Source organism: Sinocyclocheilus anshuiensis, unplaced genomic scaffold (genome assembly GCF_001515605.1).
Source record: "Sinocyclocheilus anshuiensis isolate Anshui unplaced genomic scaffold, SAMN03320099.WGS_v1.1 scaffold1105, whole genome shotgun sequence".
In the NCBI taxonomy this organism is placed as follows: Eukaryota; Metazoa; Chordata; class Actinopteri; order Cypriniformes; family Cyprinidae; genus Sinocyclocheilus; species Sinocyclocheilus anshuiensis.
In genome coordinates, this window is record NW_015558596.1 from 305,635 (window position 1) to 323,780 (window position 18,146).

Here is an 18,146-nt window from a genome sequence, read left to right on the forward strand (position 1 = left end):
CGGCCCCTGCCCATTTTTTGACCACGCCTTTGTAATAAAACCTTGCACATGGATCCGAACGTCTCATGTTCTGATTATGTCGTAACAGAATACTCGGCCTGACAGGGATTCAGCAGCTTCACCAAGGAACATTGGCCAGGTATGAACACAGCGATTTTGCTACTAGCGCTCAAGCGGGGCACACGATCACTCGAGGGTTACATTGTGGAATATTTGGCTTTGGCAAATGGCTCAGAATTGCCGGACTGTATGTTAATAGACTTTTTCTGTGATGGTCTTAACCAGCCTTTAAAGTCAAGAGTGATTCAGGAGGATCCTCGTTCATCACGCGTTCAATTTATGGATTATGCTTTGTTGACTGTTGGTTCATCGTTCACTGTGGGTGTCGCGGAGGAATGCGACACTGTGTCCGCTCGTGTAATGGCCGCACTACAGCACGCTCACAAAATGGTGGCAACAGCGGAGCCCGTTAGCAAAATGGCAGCCACAACAACACCCCGTCAGGTCACTGCTGCCATCCCTGTGTCAAGTCAAGCCACCGCTGACCTTCATGAGTCAAGTCACGTCACAGATGATCTTCATGAGCCAAGTCACATCCCCGCTGATCTTCTAGAGTCTAGTCAAGTCACAGCTGATCTTCATGAGTCTAGTCAAGTCTCGGTTGATCTTCATGAATCAAGTCAAGTCACAGCTGATCGTCATGAGTCAAGTCACAGTTGATCGTCATGAGTCAAGTCAAGTCACAGCTGATCTTCCTGAGTCAAGTCAAGTCACAGCTGATCTTTCAGCATCAAGTCAAGTCACAGCTTCCATTCCTGAGTCAAGTCACATCACAGCTGATCTGCCAGTGCCTCGTCACGTCACAGCTGATCTCCCAGAGCCTCATCACATCTCAGCTGATCTTCTAGAGTCTCGTCATGTCTCAGCAGTTCGTCCAGTCACGTCACGTCACAGCTGATCTTCCAGAGTCACGTCACGTCTCGTCTGATCGTCCAGAGTCACACCACATCACAGCTGATCATCCAGAGTCACGTCACATCACAGCTGATCATCCAGAGTCACGTCATATCACAGCCTATCTTCCAGAGTCACATCACATCACAGCCTATCTTCCAGAGTCACGTCACATCACAGCTGATCTTCCAGAGTCTTGACACATCACAGCTGATCATCCAGAGTCACGTCACATCCCAGCTGTTCATCCAGAGTCACGTCACATCACAGCTGATCATACAGAGTTACGTCACATCACAGCCTATCTTCCAGAGTCACGTCACATCACAGCCTATCTTCCAGAGTCACGTCACATCACAGCTGATCTTCCAGAGTCTTGTCACATCACAGCTGATCATCCAGAGTCTTGTCACATCACGGTGGTGGCGCCCAGCGATGCACTCTCAGCCTGTTGTGGTCGAAGAGACCGTTACTGACTTCTCCCTGTTTCCTGATGTTACTGCCAAGCCACGGCCAAGGAGGACGTTTATGAGTTTTCAGTCTGTCTGTCAAGGTCAAAGGGACCGTTGCTGAACTCTGTACCGGTCCTGTTAAGCAGGATGTTAATGAACTCTACCCGTTTCTTGATGTTACTACTGTAGAACCTCCAGAGGTGGCGGCATCTGATGCAGAACCTCCAGAGGTGTCAGTGGTATCCGTCTGTGAATTCTCTGCCTGTCCTGTTCTGGCCAAGGAGGCCGCCTATGAACTCTCAGCCTGTCCTGTTCCGGCCAAGGAGGCCGCCTATGAACTCTCTGCCTGTCCTGTTCCGGCCAAAGAGGCCACCTATGAACTCTCTGCCTGTCCTGTTCCGTCCAAGGAAGCCGCCTATGAACTCTCTATCTGTCCTGTTCCGGCCAAGGAGGCCGTCTATGAACTCTCTGACTGTTCTGAACCAGCCGAGAAGGCCATCTCTGAACTCTTGTCCTGTTCTGAACCAGCCATGGGGGTTAATTGTGAAAGTCTGCTGCTTTCTTTCTCGTTTTTAAATTTTATGATTTTATATTTATCCTTTCTAATCACTGACTGTAATATGCTGCTGGTTTATGACCGCCAATCACTGCTAAATATTCGCATGGCTATAGACTCCGCCAAGAGTGACATTGGTGCGCCTGACCGATTTCCCCTACCTGGCCTCTCATATCTCCCTGCTCACCTGTGTTGGCATCCTGCCGGTTTTCCATGGAGGCGGCGGCGGCGTCGGAGGAAGCGCGGCAAGCGGGGTGGAGCTGCTGTTCAGCTGAGGTCTCTTGCATACACTTTTCGTCTGTGCCATCACATCATCTCTCCCCCCGCATTCATCGCCGTGGAGTGAATTTTTTCAACCTCCGACCGCTAAACCGATTTACACAGCCAGAAAAAGCCTCATCGCTACTCAAGGTGGCTTTGATCAACGCACGATCAGTGGTGAATAAGACATTTATATTAAACAACTTCTTCACGTCTCACGCCCTGGATATCTTATGCATTACTGAAACTTGGATTAAACCTGGTGAGTTAAGTCCGTTCATTGAACTGGTTCCACAGGACTGTCATTTTTTAAATTCACCTCGGCTATCAGGTCGCGGTGGGGGACTAGCAGCAGTGTTTAAAAACTCTTATCTCTGCCGCTGTTTAACAACTAGCCCTCATTGCACCTTTGAAGTGCTGTTGCTTCAGCCCACAATAAATTACTCTGTGGTGTTTGCCTTGGTTTATCGCCCGCCCCAGCCAAACAAGGATTTTCTCAACGAGTTTGCCGAGTTTCTGGGGGATATTGTTACCAGTCATGACAGAATCTTAATCTTGGGAGATTTTAATATCCACGTATGCTGTGACTCTAAGCCACTTTCTAAAGAGTTTCGCAGTCTCATTGACTCATTTGATTTTGATCAGTGGGTGTCTGGCCCCACTCATATTCAGGGTCATACTTTGGACTTAATTCTATCACGTGGTTTACCTGTATTGGACATTAACATCTTAGACACAGGCATGTCGGATCATTTGCCAATCTTGTTCTCTTTACATTTGACTGGAACTACACATAAGCAACAACCCCGTTCACGGCTGACTCGTGTCTTTTCCGATTGCTCTAGTGATGATTTTACAGCTTCATATTCTGAACTACGTGCCAATCATGACATGGACTCATGTTTAAGTTATCTAGATGCTGACGAACACTTAAACTTTTTTAATTCCACCTGTTCTAATATTTTAGATGTTGTTGCTCCTTTTAAGTTGAAAAAACATAAGCACAACTCTAAGCCTTGGTTAAATGACACTACTCGTTCACTCAGACAGACCTGTAGAAGGGCTGAACGTAAGTGGAATAAGGATAGATTACAAGTTTCCTATGAAATCTTAAAGGACTCCCTCTCTGCATTTCAGCGAGATGCTAATGCTGCTAAGCGTAAATATCTCTCAGAGTTAATTTTATGTAACACTACTAGGCCTAAAGCCCTATTTTCAATAATTGATTCTGCTCTCAATCCCACTATTAATCATTTTCCTGAGACATCTGATTCTCATTGTGAGGATTTTGCTAGATATTTTAAATCACCCGTCTGTTCAGATCTCACTGACAATTCTGATGTCGTACTATCTGCCTGCCCAGTATTTGTTTATGAATTGTGTGTTAGTCCATTTTCAGTCAATACATCCAGTTTTGAACTGTCTGCCTGTCTGAGTTCTGCTCTTGTTTCTAACTGTGTACTGTCAACCCATTCAGTTTCTGCCAATGCCCCCAACTATGAACTGTCTGTCTGTCCAGCCACTCTTGAGGAGACCAACACTGAACCTTTAAACCTGTCAGTCATGCCCAAAGAGACTTTTAATAAGCCCACTGTATTTCCAATTCCGGTCCTTGATGCCGTAAATGCACTGCTTGTATCTTGTATTTCAGTTTTCCCTAGGCCCCATTCCCACCATGGGATCTGGATCACTCTGGTCCGCCTTGGTGGTCTGCCGACATGCCCTCGTGGGCTTCTGCTCTGTCTGCTCCGCCCTGGTGGGCTTCTGCTCCGTCCGCTCTGCCCTGGTGGGTTCCTGCTCCGTCTGCTCCACCGTGGAGGTCTTCTGCTCCGCCCTGGTGGGCTTCTGTCCAGTCTGCTCCGTCGTGGTGGTCTTCTGCTCTGTCTGCTCCGGCCTGGTGGTCTTCTGCTCCGGCTTGGTGGTCTCCTGTCCTGCTCTGGTGGTCTTCTGCTCCGCCGTGGGGATCTTCGGACCCGCCTGCTCAGCTGTGGTGGTCCTCAGCTCCACCTGCTCTGCCGGCTCCACCCTGGTTCTCTGCTCTGCCTACTCTGCCTCAGTCCCCGGTCTCTCTTGACCCTCCGTCCCTCCCCCTGTTCCGCCTCCACTCCACCGCCCTCCTGGATTATGAGTTAGGAGCGTCTGGAAGCCGCTCCTTGGGGGGGGGCTATGTCACGTATCCGGTCCCGGACCCGTCTGCTCAGCTGTGGTGGTCCTCAGCTCCGCCTGCTCTGCCGGCTCCACCCTGGTTCTCTGCTCCGCCCTGGCTTCCTGCTTCGCCAGTTCTGCCTTGGTGCTCTGCTCTGCCAACTCTGCCTCAGTCCCCGGTCTCTCCACTTCCATGTGGACCTGGCCCTCCGTCCCTCCCCCTGTTCCGCCTCCGCTCCACCGCCCTCCTGGATTATATTGAGTTAGGAGCGTTAAGCCGCTCCTTGGGAGGGGGGCTATGTCACGAATCTGGTCTATAAACTTCCGTTCACTCACCACCAGAGGTCACCCGCTATCCACATGGCCTCTCACACTACACAGACTGTTACACATCACCCTGGACTACATTTCCCATGCTCCATTGCTCTAATCACAAGCTCACCTGAAATCAATCATACAGAGCTGCTACCAATAACACACACTATAAAAATCAGTCTCACACCACCATTCAACGCCGAGTAGTGTTTGCGCATATCGCTCAGTTAGTGATAGCAACGTTACAGAGCCCTTTTCCTAATCTTGTATTTGTTCCTAGTTCTAGTCTAGTCTTGCCTCATTGTGTTATTTGATTGCCTGGTTGCCTGATTCTCTGCCTGCCTTGGATTTCTCCCGCCTTATCGTTTGGACTCTGTTTGCCCCTTTACTGGACTATCGCCTGTTTGTGGATTACCCGTTTGCCTTGCCCTCTGGATTACATTCGCCGATGGAAGACCCTCGCCTGCCCTAGGAATGCTCTTTGCCTTGCCTGTGATATACCTGTGTTGTTGTCTGACCCCTGCCCGTTTTTTGACCACGCCTTTGTAATAAAGCCTTACACATGGATCCGCATGTCTCATGTTCTGATTACTCCGTAACAACGGCTATGCCACAGTGTTTGCCCACTTTTCAGCGGCATTGCTTCCAGGTACTAGTTTTTCCATCATTTTTGTCCATTATAATGGTCATTATTACCTTGTTGTTCTTAGGTGAAGCCTGAGGGTCTTTCATCCAAGCTCCAAACCTCGTTCCTGATGTCTTTACAGTGATGGGCCCCGTGATTTTCATCAACTTACCACAGGCTGACACAGTGGAGAATGACAAGTAATGTCAGCTGTTATATAAGCATGTCAACACATCTTCAACTTTAAAGGAACACATACCATTCCACAAAAGAAAATACCACAAAAGTCATGTTGAGTTCAACTCACTGAGTTTGTTCATACAGTTCCTCAGTCTTCCCTCCAAGCCGAGGACCCTTTGCTGGAGTTCCTCATAATCATACGCTCCTATCTCCTCATGGATAGCAGTCAGCACAAGAGACAGGTTCCTGATCTCTTCCTTGAACTGGGAAATGAGTGTGGCATCAGTCTTGTACTGCTCCAGCACTGGAATCAGCAGCTGCAGTTCATTCATCTTCCCCTTCAGCTCCTGCAAAACCAGACAGACATTTAAATAGAAATCACATGAGGGGAGATTTGCTTACATTAACAGAAACAGATGCAAGAGCATGGCACAGCTCGCCCGGTAAACAGCAAGACATTATGAACAATGACATGCTAGACCCAACTGATATTACTGTTTTGAAATAAAACATGACCTTTTGGTGTTTCCAGGATTTCCAGGAATGCTGAACAGTGTGTGGCTTTTTGAAATGTTTGTGAAGGATAAAGACAAGAAGCTTTTAAGTGGGATTTGATTCGTCATTCTTGGAGAGTAATGGCACGAATGTGGCTTTTTCCAACCGTTCTGTTCATATGAGAAAGGACCATTGATTTTCTCTGAGGCATGACTTTAATGGTAGCTCACCTGAAAGTTTTTAGTCAATAATGTTCTTCGGTTCGACTCGATTTGTCTGAACTTTGATCGGAGTCCTTTCATCTGGCTCTCCATTTTCATGACATACTGGAAGTCCCTCTGGGTCCTCAGGTTCAGCACTTCGATCGACTGCGACATGTTCTGAATCTTAAGAGAGGAAGATGGGCCGAAATGAAGTTAGGATCCATTAATCATTCTTTGAACTGCAAAAAGGAAGATGTGATAGATTTAAAATATATTTTCAACTGGTGTAAATCAGCCCTGACACTATGCCTCCAAGGAATTCTGCATTTCCATAATTCCACTTAACGCAACCCAAGTAAAGACGGAAAGATCTTAGACACATACCACAACTGACACATTTAAAACAGGATAAAAATGAGACTATGTATCGTCAACCCTATTACTTCCTTCACTAGCATCCACCAAAAAAGAAAGACACAGATACGTCTTGGGCCAATAACTATTGCAGAATGTTCACAGTAAGACAGAAGAAAAGCGTAGGAAGTAGAAACAAGAGGGGGCCTAAAGAACTCTTCAGGCCTTTTTGCATTACCATCATCAGCTCCAATGATGACAATGGCGAGCAGTCTAGCATAATGCTTTCAAATTGCTAAAATGAGAGCTTTTGTTATCTAAACCAGATCTCAATATAAAACGACTTCAGAGTTCTTAGACACACATTATGTGCACACACACCTTCTCCAGTAACTGGCGGAGCTGTCTGCTCTTTGCGTCTCTGGAGCACAAGTTCTGTTCTGGTGCCACCACCGTACAGATGCAGCGGCCGTCAGTATCCTGCGCTGAACTGTACACCTGCCAGCCTTCCTTGGGTCTGATGGTCTGTACAAACACACACACAGGCATGTATGACATATCTTGGTGTTATTTGTTTACAATTTAAAATTTTAAATGACATTCTTAAAATGTACTGAAAATGAAAATGTACTGTGCTTGAAACTGAAATGTGGATATTTAGTGAGAACTACAATAAACTTACAAGTGAAGTGAAGTGTCATGTGGCCAAGTATGGTGACCCATACTCAGAATTAGTGCTCTGCATGTATCCCATCCAAAGTGCACACACACAGCAGTGAACACACACACACCGTGAACACACACCCGGAGCAGTGGGCAGCCATTTTTTTTTTTGCTGCGGTGCCCGGGGAGCAGTTGGGGGTTCAGTGCCTTGCTCAAGGGCACCTCAGCTATGGTATTGAAGGTGGAAGAGAGCGCTGTACATTCACTCCCCCCACCTACAATCCCTGCCGGTACGAGACTCGAACCCGCAACCTTTGGGTTACGAGTCCGACTCTCTAACCATTAGGCCACGACTTCCCGACTTACATAGCTATTCACTTCGAGTGCTTCATTTTATTATCTTTTTTTATTATTATTTATAACTTATTACATTCGTTATATGGAGAGATGATTGAGTAAACATGTACATTTTAAAATATGCATATAATTTTGTTTTGTGTTTAAACCTGGAGCGTCTATTATATTTTAACTTCAAACTTTTGCTTCTGGTTAAAATACCCATAATATTGCTTTCTCCAGAGAAAAAGTCATCTTGGCTGAATCAGCAGAGAAATATGCACAGAACAATCACCGATTACAAGTAAAAACTGTCCAAAACACATCTAAACAAATATGCTGGTATATAATGATGTGAGAGGACAACAGGGGATGGATTTATTTCACTAGAGGAAGCGTTATTATGGATAATAGACGATGGTTTGAAGCTAAAAATGCCTTGATAGATGATGGACGCAGCTTTTTGCTTAACAAGACATTAATTGATGGACAGGAGTCGTGCAGATTACTTGTGGATTATTGTGATGTTTTTATCAGCTGTTCGGACTCTCATTCTGACGGCACCCATTCACTGCAGAGGATCCATTAGTCAGCAAGTGATGTAATGCTACATTTCTCCAAATCTGTTCTGATAAAGAAACAAACTCATCTACATTTTGGCCTGAGGGTGAGTACATTTTCAGCAAACTTTCATTTTTGGGTGAACTATTCCTTTAAATCTGTGTCTCTGACTCTATAAGACACTATATGACTTCATTTTAAATCGTATAATAAAAGCAGAGGATAAATATTGTGCAGTTAACGTGTATTCCACTGAATATTCATTTCGATTCACACTGATTCATCAAAATTCTGAAAGCAATTCAAGCACACGCCACTAAAACAAGGCAGGGCATAAATAGCATGTTTTGATGACAAATAGCACCCCGTCGCAACACCTTCATGATAAAGCCTCTCTCTGCATTCATCTCCCCAAATTTCCCTAGATTGTCTGCAACAATAAAGGCACTTTGTAAACACCCACATTCATTTTTTTCCCCACTCTCACAGCGGGCCCTGAAAGGCCGGCTCTGGGGACTAGCCTTTTACATGCGAGCTGAAAAACAGAGTTCTTTACACACTCTGGCACACTTCCTGATGCCGCTGCAACTAACAACTAACTGCAATTTCAGCAAATTGTAACATATCCAAGTTGGATGGGTACTTCCTGCTAGTTCACTGCCATTATGAAATATGAGCAGAGGGATTTTACTCCTCAAATAAGACCTGCAGCTAGGTTTATTAAGACTGGATGAGAGATCCTCATGAAACTCTCACTGATACTACATATTTCTTTTATTTCTGGACACATATGACATGACATAAAATTCATGCAGTTACTTGGGTGTCACATGACAAATAATTGGCTGTGCCTCAACAATGCAGATCTAATCTCGACCCAGTGCTAAAACAGACCCATTAGGGATTGTGTACAGATTAATAGTAGTGTTGAGAATAGACTCAGAACACTGAGGAAGGAAAATATTTCCTCATTAAAACACTTTATCAACACCAAATACTGTAGATTACTATTGAACTCTCAATTCAACAAAATAGTAGTAGAATAATCCTTGATATCAGGTTACAGTTAAGTTAAAATGTATTGCAATGTCAATTTTATGTACATACAGTACATGCTGTTATACTGTACTTATAAAGTAACCGCATGTAATTACTGTAATTATAGGTTACTCTTGTACGTGGAAACATTCATCTTAATTTGTATTGCAGTGTAAACCTTAATATATTCTAGTACTAGATGTTGAAAGGAGAAAGGAATAATGGGGAGAAAATGCAATTTTCATGATAGTTTCAACACGAACAAAATGTACACAAAATGTATTTTAATGTAAATATACAGCATTAGAAAAGACACCTATATAAAGTGTGACCAAACACCCAAGATGAAATAAACAGCCAATGCTTTGCAGAAATAAGAGAGAATGCTTGCTGAATGCTTTAATGTGCACTATCTCATTCACTATAACAGCAATAAAGGGTCTAAACATATTATCTGTGACCATTTGTGCTGCAATCATAGAGAGAATTACAGAAATTCAGGCTTTCCGCTTTTTAAATCACATTTTGTAATGTATCCCACATATATCAAGATTTTAACCCAGCTTAAGTTTTATTGCATTTTCTTTTCTCATTCTCGCTGATGTTACAATTAAAAGGATATTATCGCATAACATAAGTAGCCATCATTAAATACATTGCCAGCTTTGTTTATCACTTTGCATATATCTCGTTCCTATGACTCACTGGTGTAGTAGGAGCGGGACTCAGACATGTCAAGTTTCTGTCTATGTAAAGTCAGGAAGGTGCGCAGCACTCACCGCGGAAGGGCAGTAGCCGAATAGAGCGAGAAAACACAGCGGTTTCAGCACCACGAACAACGCCCGCATTCTGCCTCCAGTCTCCCTCCCACGTCTCTCTTACAACCTGATTCACTCTCCAATGTTTCAGATCGAGCTTCTTATCAGTATCGTGGGATCGGAGACCCTCGATAGAGCTGCTGAAAGTGCGTGCGCTCTCATCGTCGCTCCGGGCGCAGAAAAGTTTGAGAGACGTGGACACTCTCAGCGGATATTACATCATTAGAGCATTTCAGTGCGGGGTTACTCATTCATTAGCCAAACTAAAATATATCCAAGAGTAACTTAAAGATATAAAGTCACGACTTTTATATCTTTACAATGTAAGGAGTAAATTTAAACATAACCAACATGTCCATTAGATATTGTTCACTAGGGATAAAAATAGTAAGGAATCGAACGAGGCTCCATAACAATTCCAATATAGATCATTTGAGCAATTTAGAAGACAATATATTTGGAAGTAAGAACTGCGATTTAATTTCACTTTTAAATGTCGCTTAAATGTAATAAAATTGGTCATAACTAAGCTATGTTAAATTGAAAAAAAAAAAAAAGGTTGGTTACATCATTCATTCATTCATTCATTTCATTTTTTTTTTAAACTGATTACTGATTTCAGCAAAACACGAGTATCTTTCTTTCCACATTGTTATGTGAACAACCATTCAGTAACTACAAGGAGTTTTAAGTCTCACAAGTATAACAATTTCGGCGTCCTTTCAAATAACAAATTACTAATATCTTGTGGTCCATTAAGTGAGACAGACTCGGAATTCAGCCCGCCTTCGCGATAATTATTACGAAACGGAATGAGAAACGGAAGTCCGCCCCATATAACGATTCAGATGAACTATCATTGGAACAACATTTAGATTTTTTTTTTCCCCAGCTGATGAACAATAAAAACTCTGACAGCCAATAAGAATCCTTTCTGATTTGAGCAGCTTGAGCATTTAAAGCTGCAGATGATGTAACTGCAGCGCGCTCTTAAATAGGACGTTATCATCCCTTGGCAGTGGAAAGAGTACTGAAAAATATACTCGAGTAAATGTAGCCTACCATTACATTCCAAAAAATGTAGTGGGGAGTACAGTAAGTAGTACTTGTCCAATAATCTACTTGAGTAAGAGTAAAAGAGCAGCTTATTTTAAAGTACTCATGGGTGAGTAGTGAGTACTGATCTGTGGATTCTATGTGCACTGCAATAAAAAAAAATACATACTGTAATTCACATTATCTTTTGTTATTTGTCAGAAAGAATGAAGAATATATCATCCAGCATTTTTATTTTTGACTGCCAACTCTTTAAAATACATCAAAACAACACGAATTATTAAAGAGGTGAAAATATGAAAGCGTTATTCTCAGTACACTCATCACCACCATTTTAAATCATAATTTTTGAAAAAAATAAATAAAAAAGATTTAAAATCAGGTATAAGGCCACTGAGCCAGTGCCTGCTATTGTTGCACATACAATATTAATGTTTAGAACAGTGCAAAGAATACACAAACATTTAGAAACTCATATGAAAGTTCAGCATCATACACCATGAGATGGGTTAAAAAGAGAGATTAAAAAGATTTCAAAAAGTTTAAAATCCAATTTCTCACCAAAATGGTGATAGTTTTAGCTTTTTGTGATAAAGAAATGAGAATCACTAAACATGATAATTTATGTTACAATTTAAACAAACATTGAACACGTTGCATTGTTCTAGAAGGGGGCATCAGCCCCTGCCTTTTATGCAGCTTCATTTACTCAAATTGTTATGCTGATAATACAATTTGTAAGGAAAAATATACATTAAATAGGGAAGTATTTCTGGGGAAACTTTTTCAAGTGAAAACACACACACACACGCACACACACACACACACACACTCACACACACACACAGATATAGGTCTTAAAAGTTAGTCATCTAATTTTTTCTTTAAGACTGGTCATACATTTTTAAAATTCATTTTAATTCATTGTAATTTTTCAAAATACAGATGTAACTGTGTTAAAGAAGATGTGCTGTTCAGATCTAGAAGTGCTCTTCATTAATTGCAAGCCGTTCTATTCGCCGCGGGAGTTTTGCTCGTTCATTCTCGTAAGTGTGTACATTCCTCCGCAAGCACACGTGAGCACCGCTTTACAGAAACTCGCTGATCTCATCACAGACACAGAACAACACCCGGACTCTGTTTTAATCATTCTCGGGGACTTTAATAAAGCCAATCTCTCCAGTGAACGAAAACAAATTCCTCGTATGTGTAAACATACCTGGCAATAAATGTCATTCTGATTCTGATTCTGATTCTGATTACACAAAAACTCATCAAATAAATATATATAAAAACATAAAATATTGCTCTTGAAATTATTATATAATCGTACATGTATATTAGGCCTATCTTAAAGCTTTCACTAATAAACTACAACGTACAAAACCATTAACAAGATGAACACTACAACAAAATTGTTAAAGGAATAGTTCACCCAAAAATTTAAATTTGCTGAAAATTTGTACTCACTATCTGTACCTCCTGGATCCTCTGCAGTGAATGGGTGCCGTAAAAATGAGAGTCCAAACATCTGATAAAAACATCACAATAATCCACACAACTCCAGTCCTTCAATTAACATCTAGTGAAGTGTAAAGCTGCGTGTTTGTTAGAAACAAATAAATCAAGGCATTTTAATTTTATCTCTTCTTGCCAAAATACGATTCCATAATCTATAACGCTTCCTCTAGTGAAAACGTCCATCGCCTGTTGTCCTCTAACATCAAAATCTACTGACATAACTGTTTTCACTTGTAAACAATGTTTGATCTGTACATATTTCTTTCCTGATTCAGACGTGACAACTTTTTTACTGTAGAAAGCAATATTATGGATAGAGGACTCACATTTTAGCCAGAAGCAAATGTTTAAATGTAAGACATCTTAATGATTGATTTATTTCTTACAAACATGCAGCTTTTCACTTCACAAGACATTTACTGATGGACTGGAGTCATGTGGATTGCTTGTGGATTATTGTGGTTTTTTTTTTTTGTTGTCAGCTGTTGTTTAGCAGTGGTTTCATTAATGAATCAAGTGATGTAAAGCGACTTTTCTCCAAATCTGTTCCGATTAAACTAATTGACATCTTGGATGGCCTGAGGGTGACTAAATTTTCAGCAAATGTTATTTTTTTGGGTGAACTATTTCTTTAAAACTAAGCCCTGAGAGGCATTGGGACACTAGCTAGCATCAGTTGAGTTTGTATGAAACAAGAGGAAGCGAGAAGTTTGCGGTGTGAGATGAGAGACACGTAAGTAGCACCGGTTTCAGTTACCCAGATCAGCGTTCACATGGGCAACTGTGATATCAGGAAATGGATAGCATGATTGACAATTAATAATGAAGTATTCTGGTGAAGTATCACATGTACTACATAATAGCTATAATCAATATAAATAGTGAATTTACAAAAGAAGGAAGAATAAAAGCTGTTAACCCATAAGGTCAATTGTCCAAGAAAGCACTTGTCACAGAAGCTCACACAGAAGTCTTTTTGGTCAAGCTGGATAATCCACAAAAACACAGGAACTTGACAGACGCACAATAAAAAGTTTAATTCTTTCCCAGTGTGATATGTCTTTATTTAAACTACATTTGTGGAATCTCTCGGGAACCCTCTCACACAAGCGCATGTCAAAGCAGGTGACTATTGTTGTTGCTTTTAGTAGTTTGTTGTCATGCCGTCTCCTCTGGGCCAGTGTTATAGCACTTTGTGGACAAAGTAATTAGTGCACACACACACACACACACACACACAAAGCCACATGTGTGTGGAAGCTTGTTTTTACAAAAATAAATAAATAAATAAATAAATTATATCTGATAATTATGAGAAAAAAGTCAGAATTGTGATATATTAACTCAGAATTGCAAGCTATTAATTGAGATTGCTTTTCCCCCTCATAATTCAGAGAAAAAAAAAGTCAGAATTGTGAGATGTAAACTTGGAATTGCAAGAAAAAAAAGTTAATATTTAGCAATTCTGACTTTTTGTTTCTTAGAATTTTGAGTTTATATCTCAGAATTGCAAGAACAATTTCAGAATTGTGAAATAAACAGTCACAATTGTTTTATTTGATCTTATTCTATCTGATTTGATCTTATTTTATCCAAATTTGTTTTTTGTTTTAATGCCGTGGTGGCTTCCATACTTGAGCAAGCTGAACATACAGTGAAAAATCTGCATTTTTGCCTACAGTACACACATTGTATGCTAATGATGAAATTTACAGTATGTCAGGTGCACTGTATGCATCCTCTAGCATATGTGTAAAAACCGATGTATACTTTGACCTTAAGTATATATTTTACTAAGTATTTATTTGACGCCAAGTGAATTTTCAGTCAAAGGTCTTTCTTTAAGTTGTTTTATTGAGTGTCTTCAGGCCATGTTTTTCTTTTTAAGAAGAAAGGGACTTTCATCCCAGTATTGTGGAAGATAAAAGTCTGATGGTGTTTCATAGTATGCTGTATAAATGGTCTCCTCTCTGACTGAGTACTATCTGTTTGATTCCAAGAGCAGTGCTGAGGTTGCTCAGGTGCGAGCGCAGCGCATTTGCTTCCCTCAACAGGTCTTCACTAATGGCCTGGTTGCCTTTGATTATGGTGCATGTTGTAGTGGCTTCAGGAAAGCACAAATAGATTTTGAATTAAAAGAGACTTGGAATAAAAGAGTGAGAAAAACAGGGAGAAAGAGGCTGCCGCACGCTGAGACACTGACCCAGCAGGCTGCAACGTACATTGCCTGAATCATGCTAACACATTAACTCTGGGCACGTTTGTGTCTGGCATCTGGCCACAGCTGCTGCCTGCTAGAGCTCTGAATGAAAGGTGTTCCCAACAGGAATGGGATGCCAGACACACACAGGCATACAACACACCCACATGCACACATACAAAAACAGAACATTTACGAAGAGACGTTATTCATGAGCTGGAGCGGCTCACCAGTCATTACTCAGACAGGAGCTGTCTCAATAAAGGCAAATAACCTTTGCTGATTTATTTTGGACACTTAGGCACATCAAACATGGAGGCGGCAGGGAAGCCAAAGATAATGGACTTTCTGCTCATGGAACATTTGGCTATAAATACATTTTCATTTTCATATTACTATCACTGCTGTTCTCCCAGTAAAGCTTTGTATATGGCATGCCGTATTTAATGTAATCCACATGGTATTGTTGTACCCGTCAATACCCCAGAAAGCATTACAAGAAAGAATTCAAAATAAGATATATTTTTTAAAGAATTAATTGGCATGATGAACCCAAACAAGATTTAAGCCTCTGCCAGAAATTTGTGTCCTGTGAAATGAGCTAACTGTAAAATATATCAGCTGTGACTAAATAGAAAATGTAATGATGATTAAACAAGTTCCAGATCTGGATAAGAGCAGTGACTCACAGCGGACAAATAAACACTTTTGTCATGTGTTCTTGCTCATCATTTGCTCTTTTCTCCTCCTCCAAATCTGTCATTCTCCCTTTTTCTTGCTCTGTTTGACTATATTGTTGAGGTATGCATTCATATTTTCTTTTTGGTTGTCTGTGGCTACTTGGTTACAGGCTTAATAAGTACATACATTTTCCTAACAATTAAATTAAACCATCGTCCCAAATATACACTACCTTTCAAAAGTTTGGGGTCAGTAATTTCTTTATTATTATTATTATTATTATTTATTTTATGGTCTCCTCTCTGACACCTGTTTGATTCCAAGAGCAGTGCTGAGGTTGCTCAGGTGCGAGCGCAGCGCATTTGCTTCCCTCAACAGGTCTTCACTAATGGCCTGGTTGCCTTTGATTATGGTGCATGTTGTAGTGGCTTCAGGAAAGCACAAATAGATTTTGAATTAAAAGAGACTTGGAATAAAAGAGTGAGAAAAACAGGGAGAAAGAGGCTGCCGCACGCTGAGACACTGACCCAGCAGGCTGCAACGTACATTGCCTGAATCATGCTAACACATTAACTCTGGGCACGTTTGTGTCTGGCATCTGGCCACAGCTGCTGCCTGCTAGAGCTCTGAATGAAAGGTGTTCCCAACAGGAATGGGATGCCAGACACACACAGGCATACAACACACCCACATGCACACATACAAAAACAGAACATTTACGAAGAGACGTTATTCATGAGCTGGAGCGGCTCACCAGTCATTACTCAGACAGGAGCTGTCTCAATAAAGGCAAATAACCTTTGCTGATTTATTTTGGACACTTAGGCACATCAAACATGGAGGCGGCAGGGAAGCCAAAGATAATGGACTTTCTGCTCATGGAACATTTGGCTATAAATACATTTTCATTTTCATATTACTATCACTGCTGTTCTCCCAGTAAAGCTTTGTATATGGCATGCCGTATTTAATGTAATCCACATGGTATTGTTGTACCCGTCAATACCCCAGAAAGCATTACAAGAAAGAATTCAAAATAAGATATATTTTTTAAAGAATTAATTGGCATGATGAACCCAAACAAGATTTAAGCCTCTGCCAGAAATTTGTGTCCTGTGAAATGAGCTAACTGTAAAATATATCAGCTGTGACTAAATAGAAAATGTAATGATGATTAAACAAGTTCCAGATCTGGATAAGAGCAGTGACTCACAGCGGACAAATAAACACTTTTGTCATGTGTTCTTGCTCATCATTTGCTCTTTTCTCCTCCTCCAAATCTGTCATTCTCCCTTTTTCTTGCTCTGTTTGACTATATTGTTGAGGTATGCATTCATATTTTCTTTTTGGTTGTCTGTGGCTACTTGGTTACAGGCTTAATAAGTACATACATTTTCCTAACAATTAAATTAAACCATCGTCCCAAATATACACTACCTTTCAAAAGTTTGGGGTCAGTAATTTCTTTATTATTATTATTATTATTATTTATTTTTATTTAGCAGGGATGCATTAATAAAAAAAATCCTAAGAAAAAAAATATAAAAAATATTATTAAATAATTATAGACATTTTAGACACAGTATTGCCAGTTCCCTTTCAGTTGGTCACTCTCGACGTCACGTCGGTGACCAATGAATTGGGATCTCGCTTAGAGAGACCAATCCACTTCGAGTGTAAACTAAACGAGCCAATGCACATTGGCATGCGATGATTGCATCCAGCTGCCGCTGATCACAGCGTGAGCATAAAAAGGCAGCCGTTGCAACGTATACCAGCTTTTTGCTTCGGAGCCGAGAGATCACATCGTTTTGCTCCTGACTACTCTATTGGGAGAAAAAGACTGAACGAGTTCAGCGCGCTCTTTGGAGCTCTTGGTGTTGGCGGTACGGTGCTTCAGCAGTGGTGGTTTCCCGTGTCGAGTGGGTTGCACACATCAAGCTGCACTACCCCCTGTTTGTGTTGCAGGCGGTCATCTCCCCTCATGTGTCTGGGCATTAAGCATGCTGAGGTGGCGTTCGTGGATGAGTCATGTTCTCATTGCGGGAAGATGACCATCTCGGAGTTGTGGGCCAAGCTCCGTTACCTCAAAAGGGGCGGAGCTCCGTTGCCCCTGCCTCGATCTAATTCTCGTCATGGCGGCAGTCAGGTGGGGGATACTTCAGGCAGTAGCATGGGTGGTCTGAGGGTAACAGTGATGGCAAAACCTCCAGAGAACCAACCCTCGGGGGACCATCACTCCTCTTGCACTCTGCAACCAGTTGAGCTGCGAAAGGAACGCGTTGGGCCCTCTACAAGGAGCATACCAGCAGTATCCTTCGGCGCTCCTCCCGATGATCGGATGTCAATCGCTGCATCGGAGGGTGAGCCGGAGCTTTCTGGAGAGGAAGATTCGGCTGCGCTGCTGCCCTCTGAGCCGCCATGAAGGTAGGGATCGAGTGGAAATCTCCACCGTGATTGGTTCTTCGGGGTGGCCCATGCTGGTTCTCAGCACCCCGCCCCGGTGCCATTCTTCCCGGAGGTGCATGAGGGGACTTACCAGGTCGTGGAAGGCACCTTTTTCTGACGGACACCGACCTGCTAGCTCCTCCTCCCTCACCACTCTCGACGGTGGTGCAGCTAGGGGGTATAAGGGGGTCCCCCTGGTCGGTTGCGATGCAGTTGTGTCCTGATACCGCCTCCACCCAGCAGGGCAAACCGTGCCTCCCCTCCTGGGTCTGTAGGTACTCGTC

At 42.1% G+C, this 18,146-nt stretch overlaps 1 protein-coding gene across 1 annotated transcript in view; it reads right to left on the reverse strand.

Moving 5' to 3' along the window:
* Positions 1 to 10,153, reverse strand: part of LOC107680049 (noelin-3-like) — a 13,208-nt gene extending 3,055 nt beyond the window's left edge. Inside the window, exons 1-5 of the mRNA XM_016475808.1 lie at positions 9,918 to 10,153; positions 6,922 to 7,065; positions 6,214 to 6,369; positions 5,616 to 5,835; positions 5,380 to 5,486 (exon numbers count right to left, since the gene is read on the reverse strand). Coding sequence (XP_016331294.1) covers positions 5,380 to 5,486; positions 5,616 to 5,835; positions 6,214 to 6,369; positions 6,922 to 7,065; positions 9,918 to 9,986 — 696 coding nt within the window. The 5' untranslated portion in view covers positions 9,987 to 10,153. The remainder of the gene's footprint in view (positions 1 to 5,379; positions 5,487 to 5,615; positions 5,836 to 6,213; positions 6,370 to 6,921; positions 7,066 to 9,917) is intronic.
* Positions 10,154 to 18,146: the final 7,993 nt, after the last annotated feature.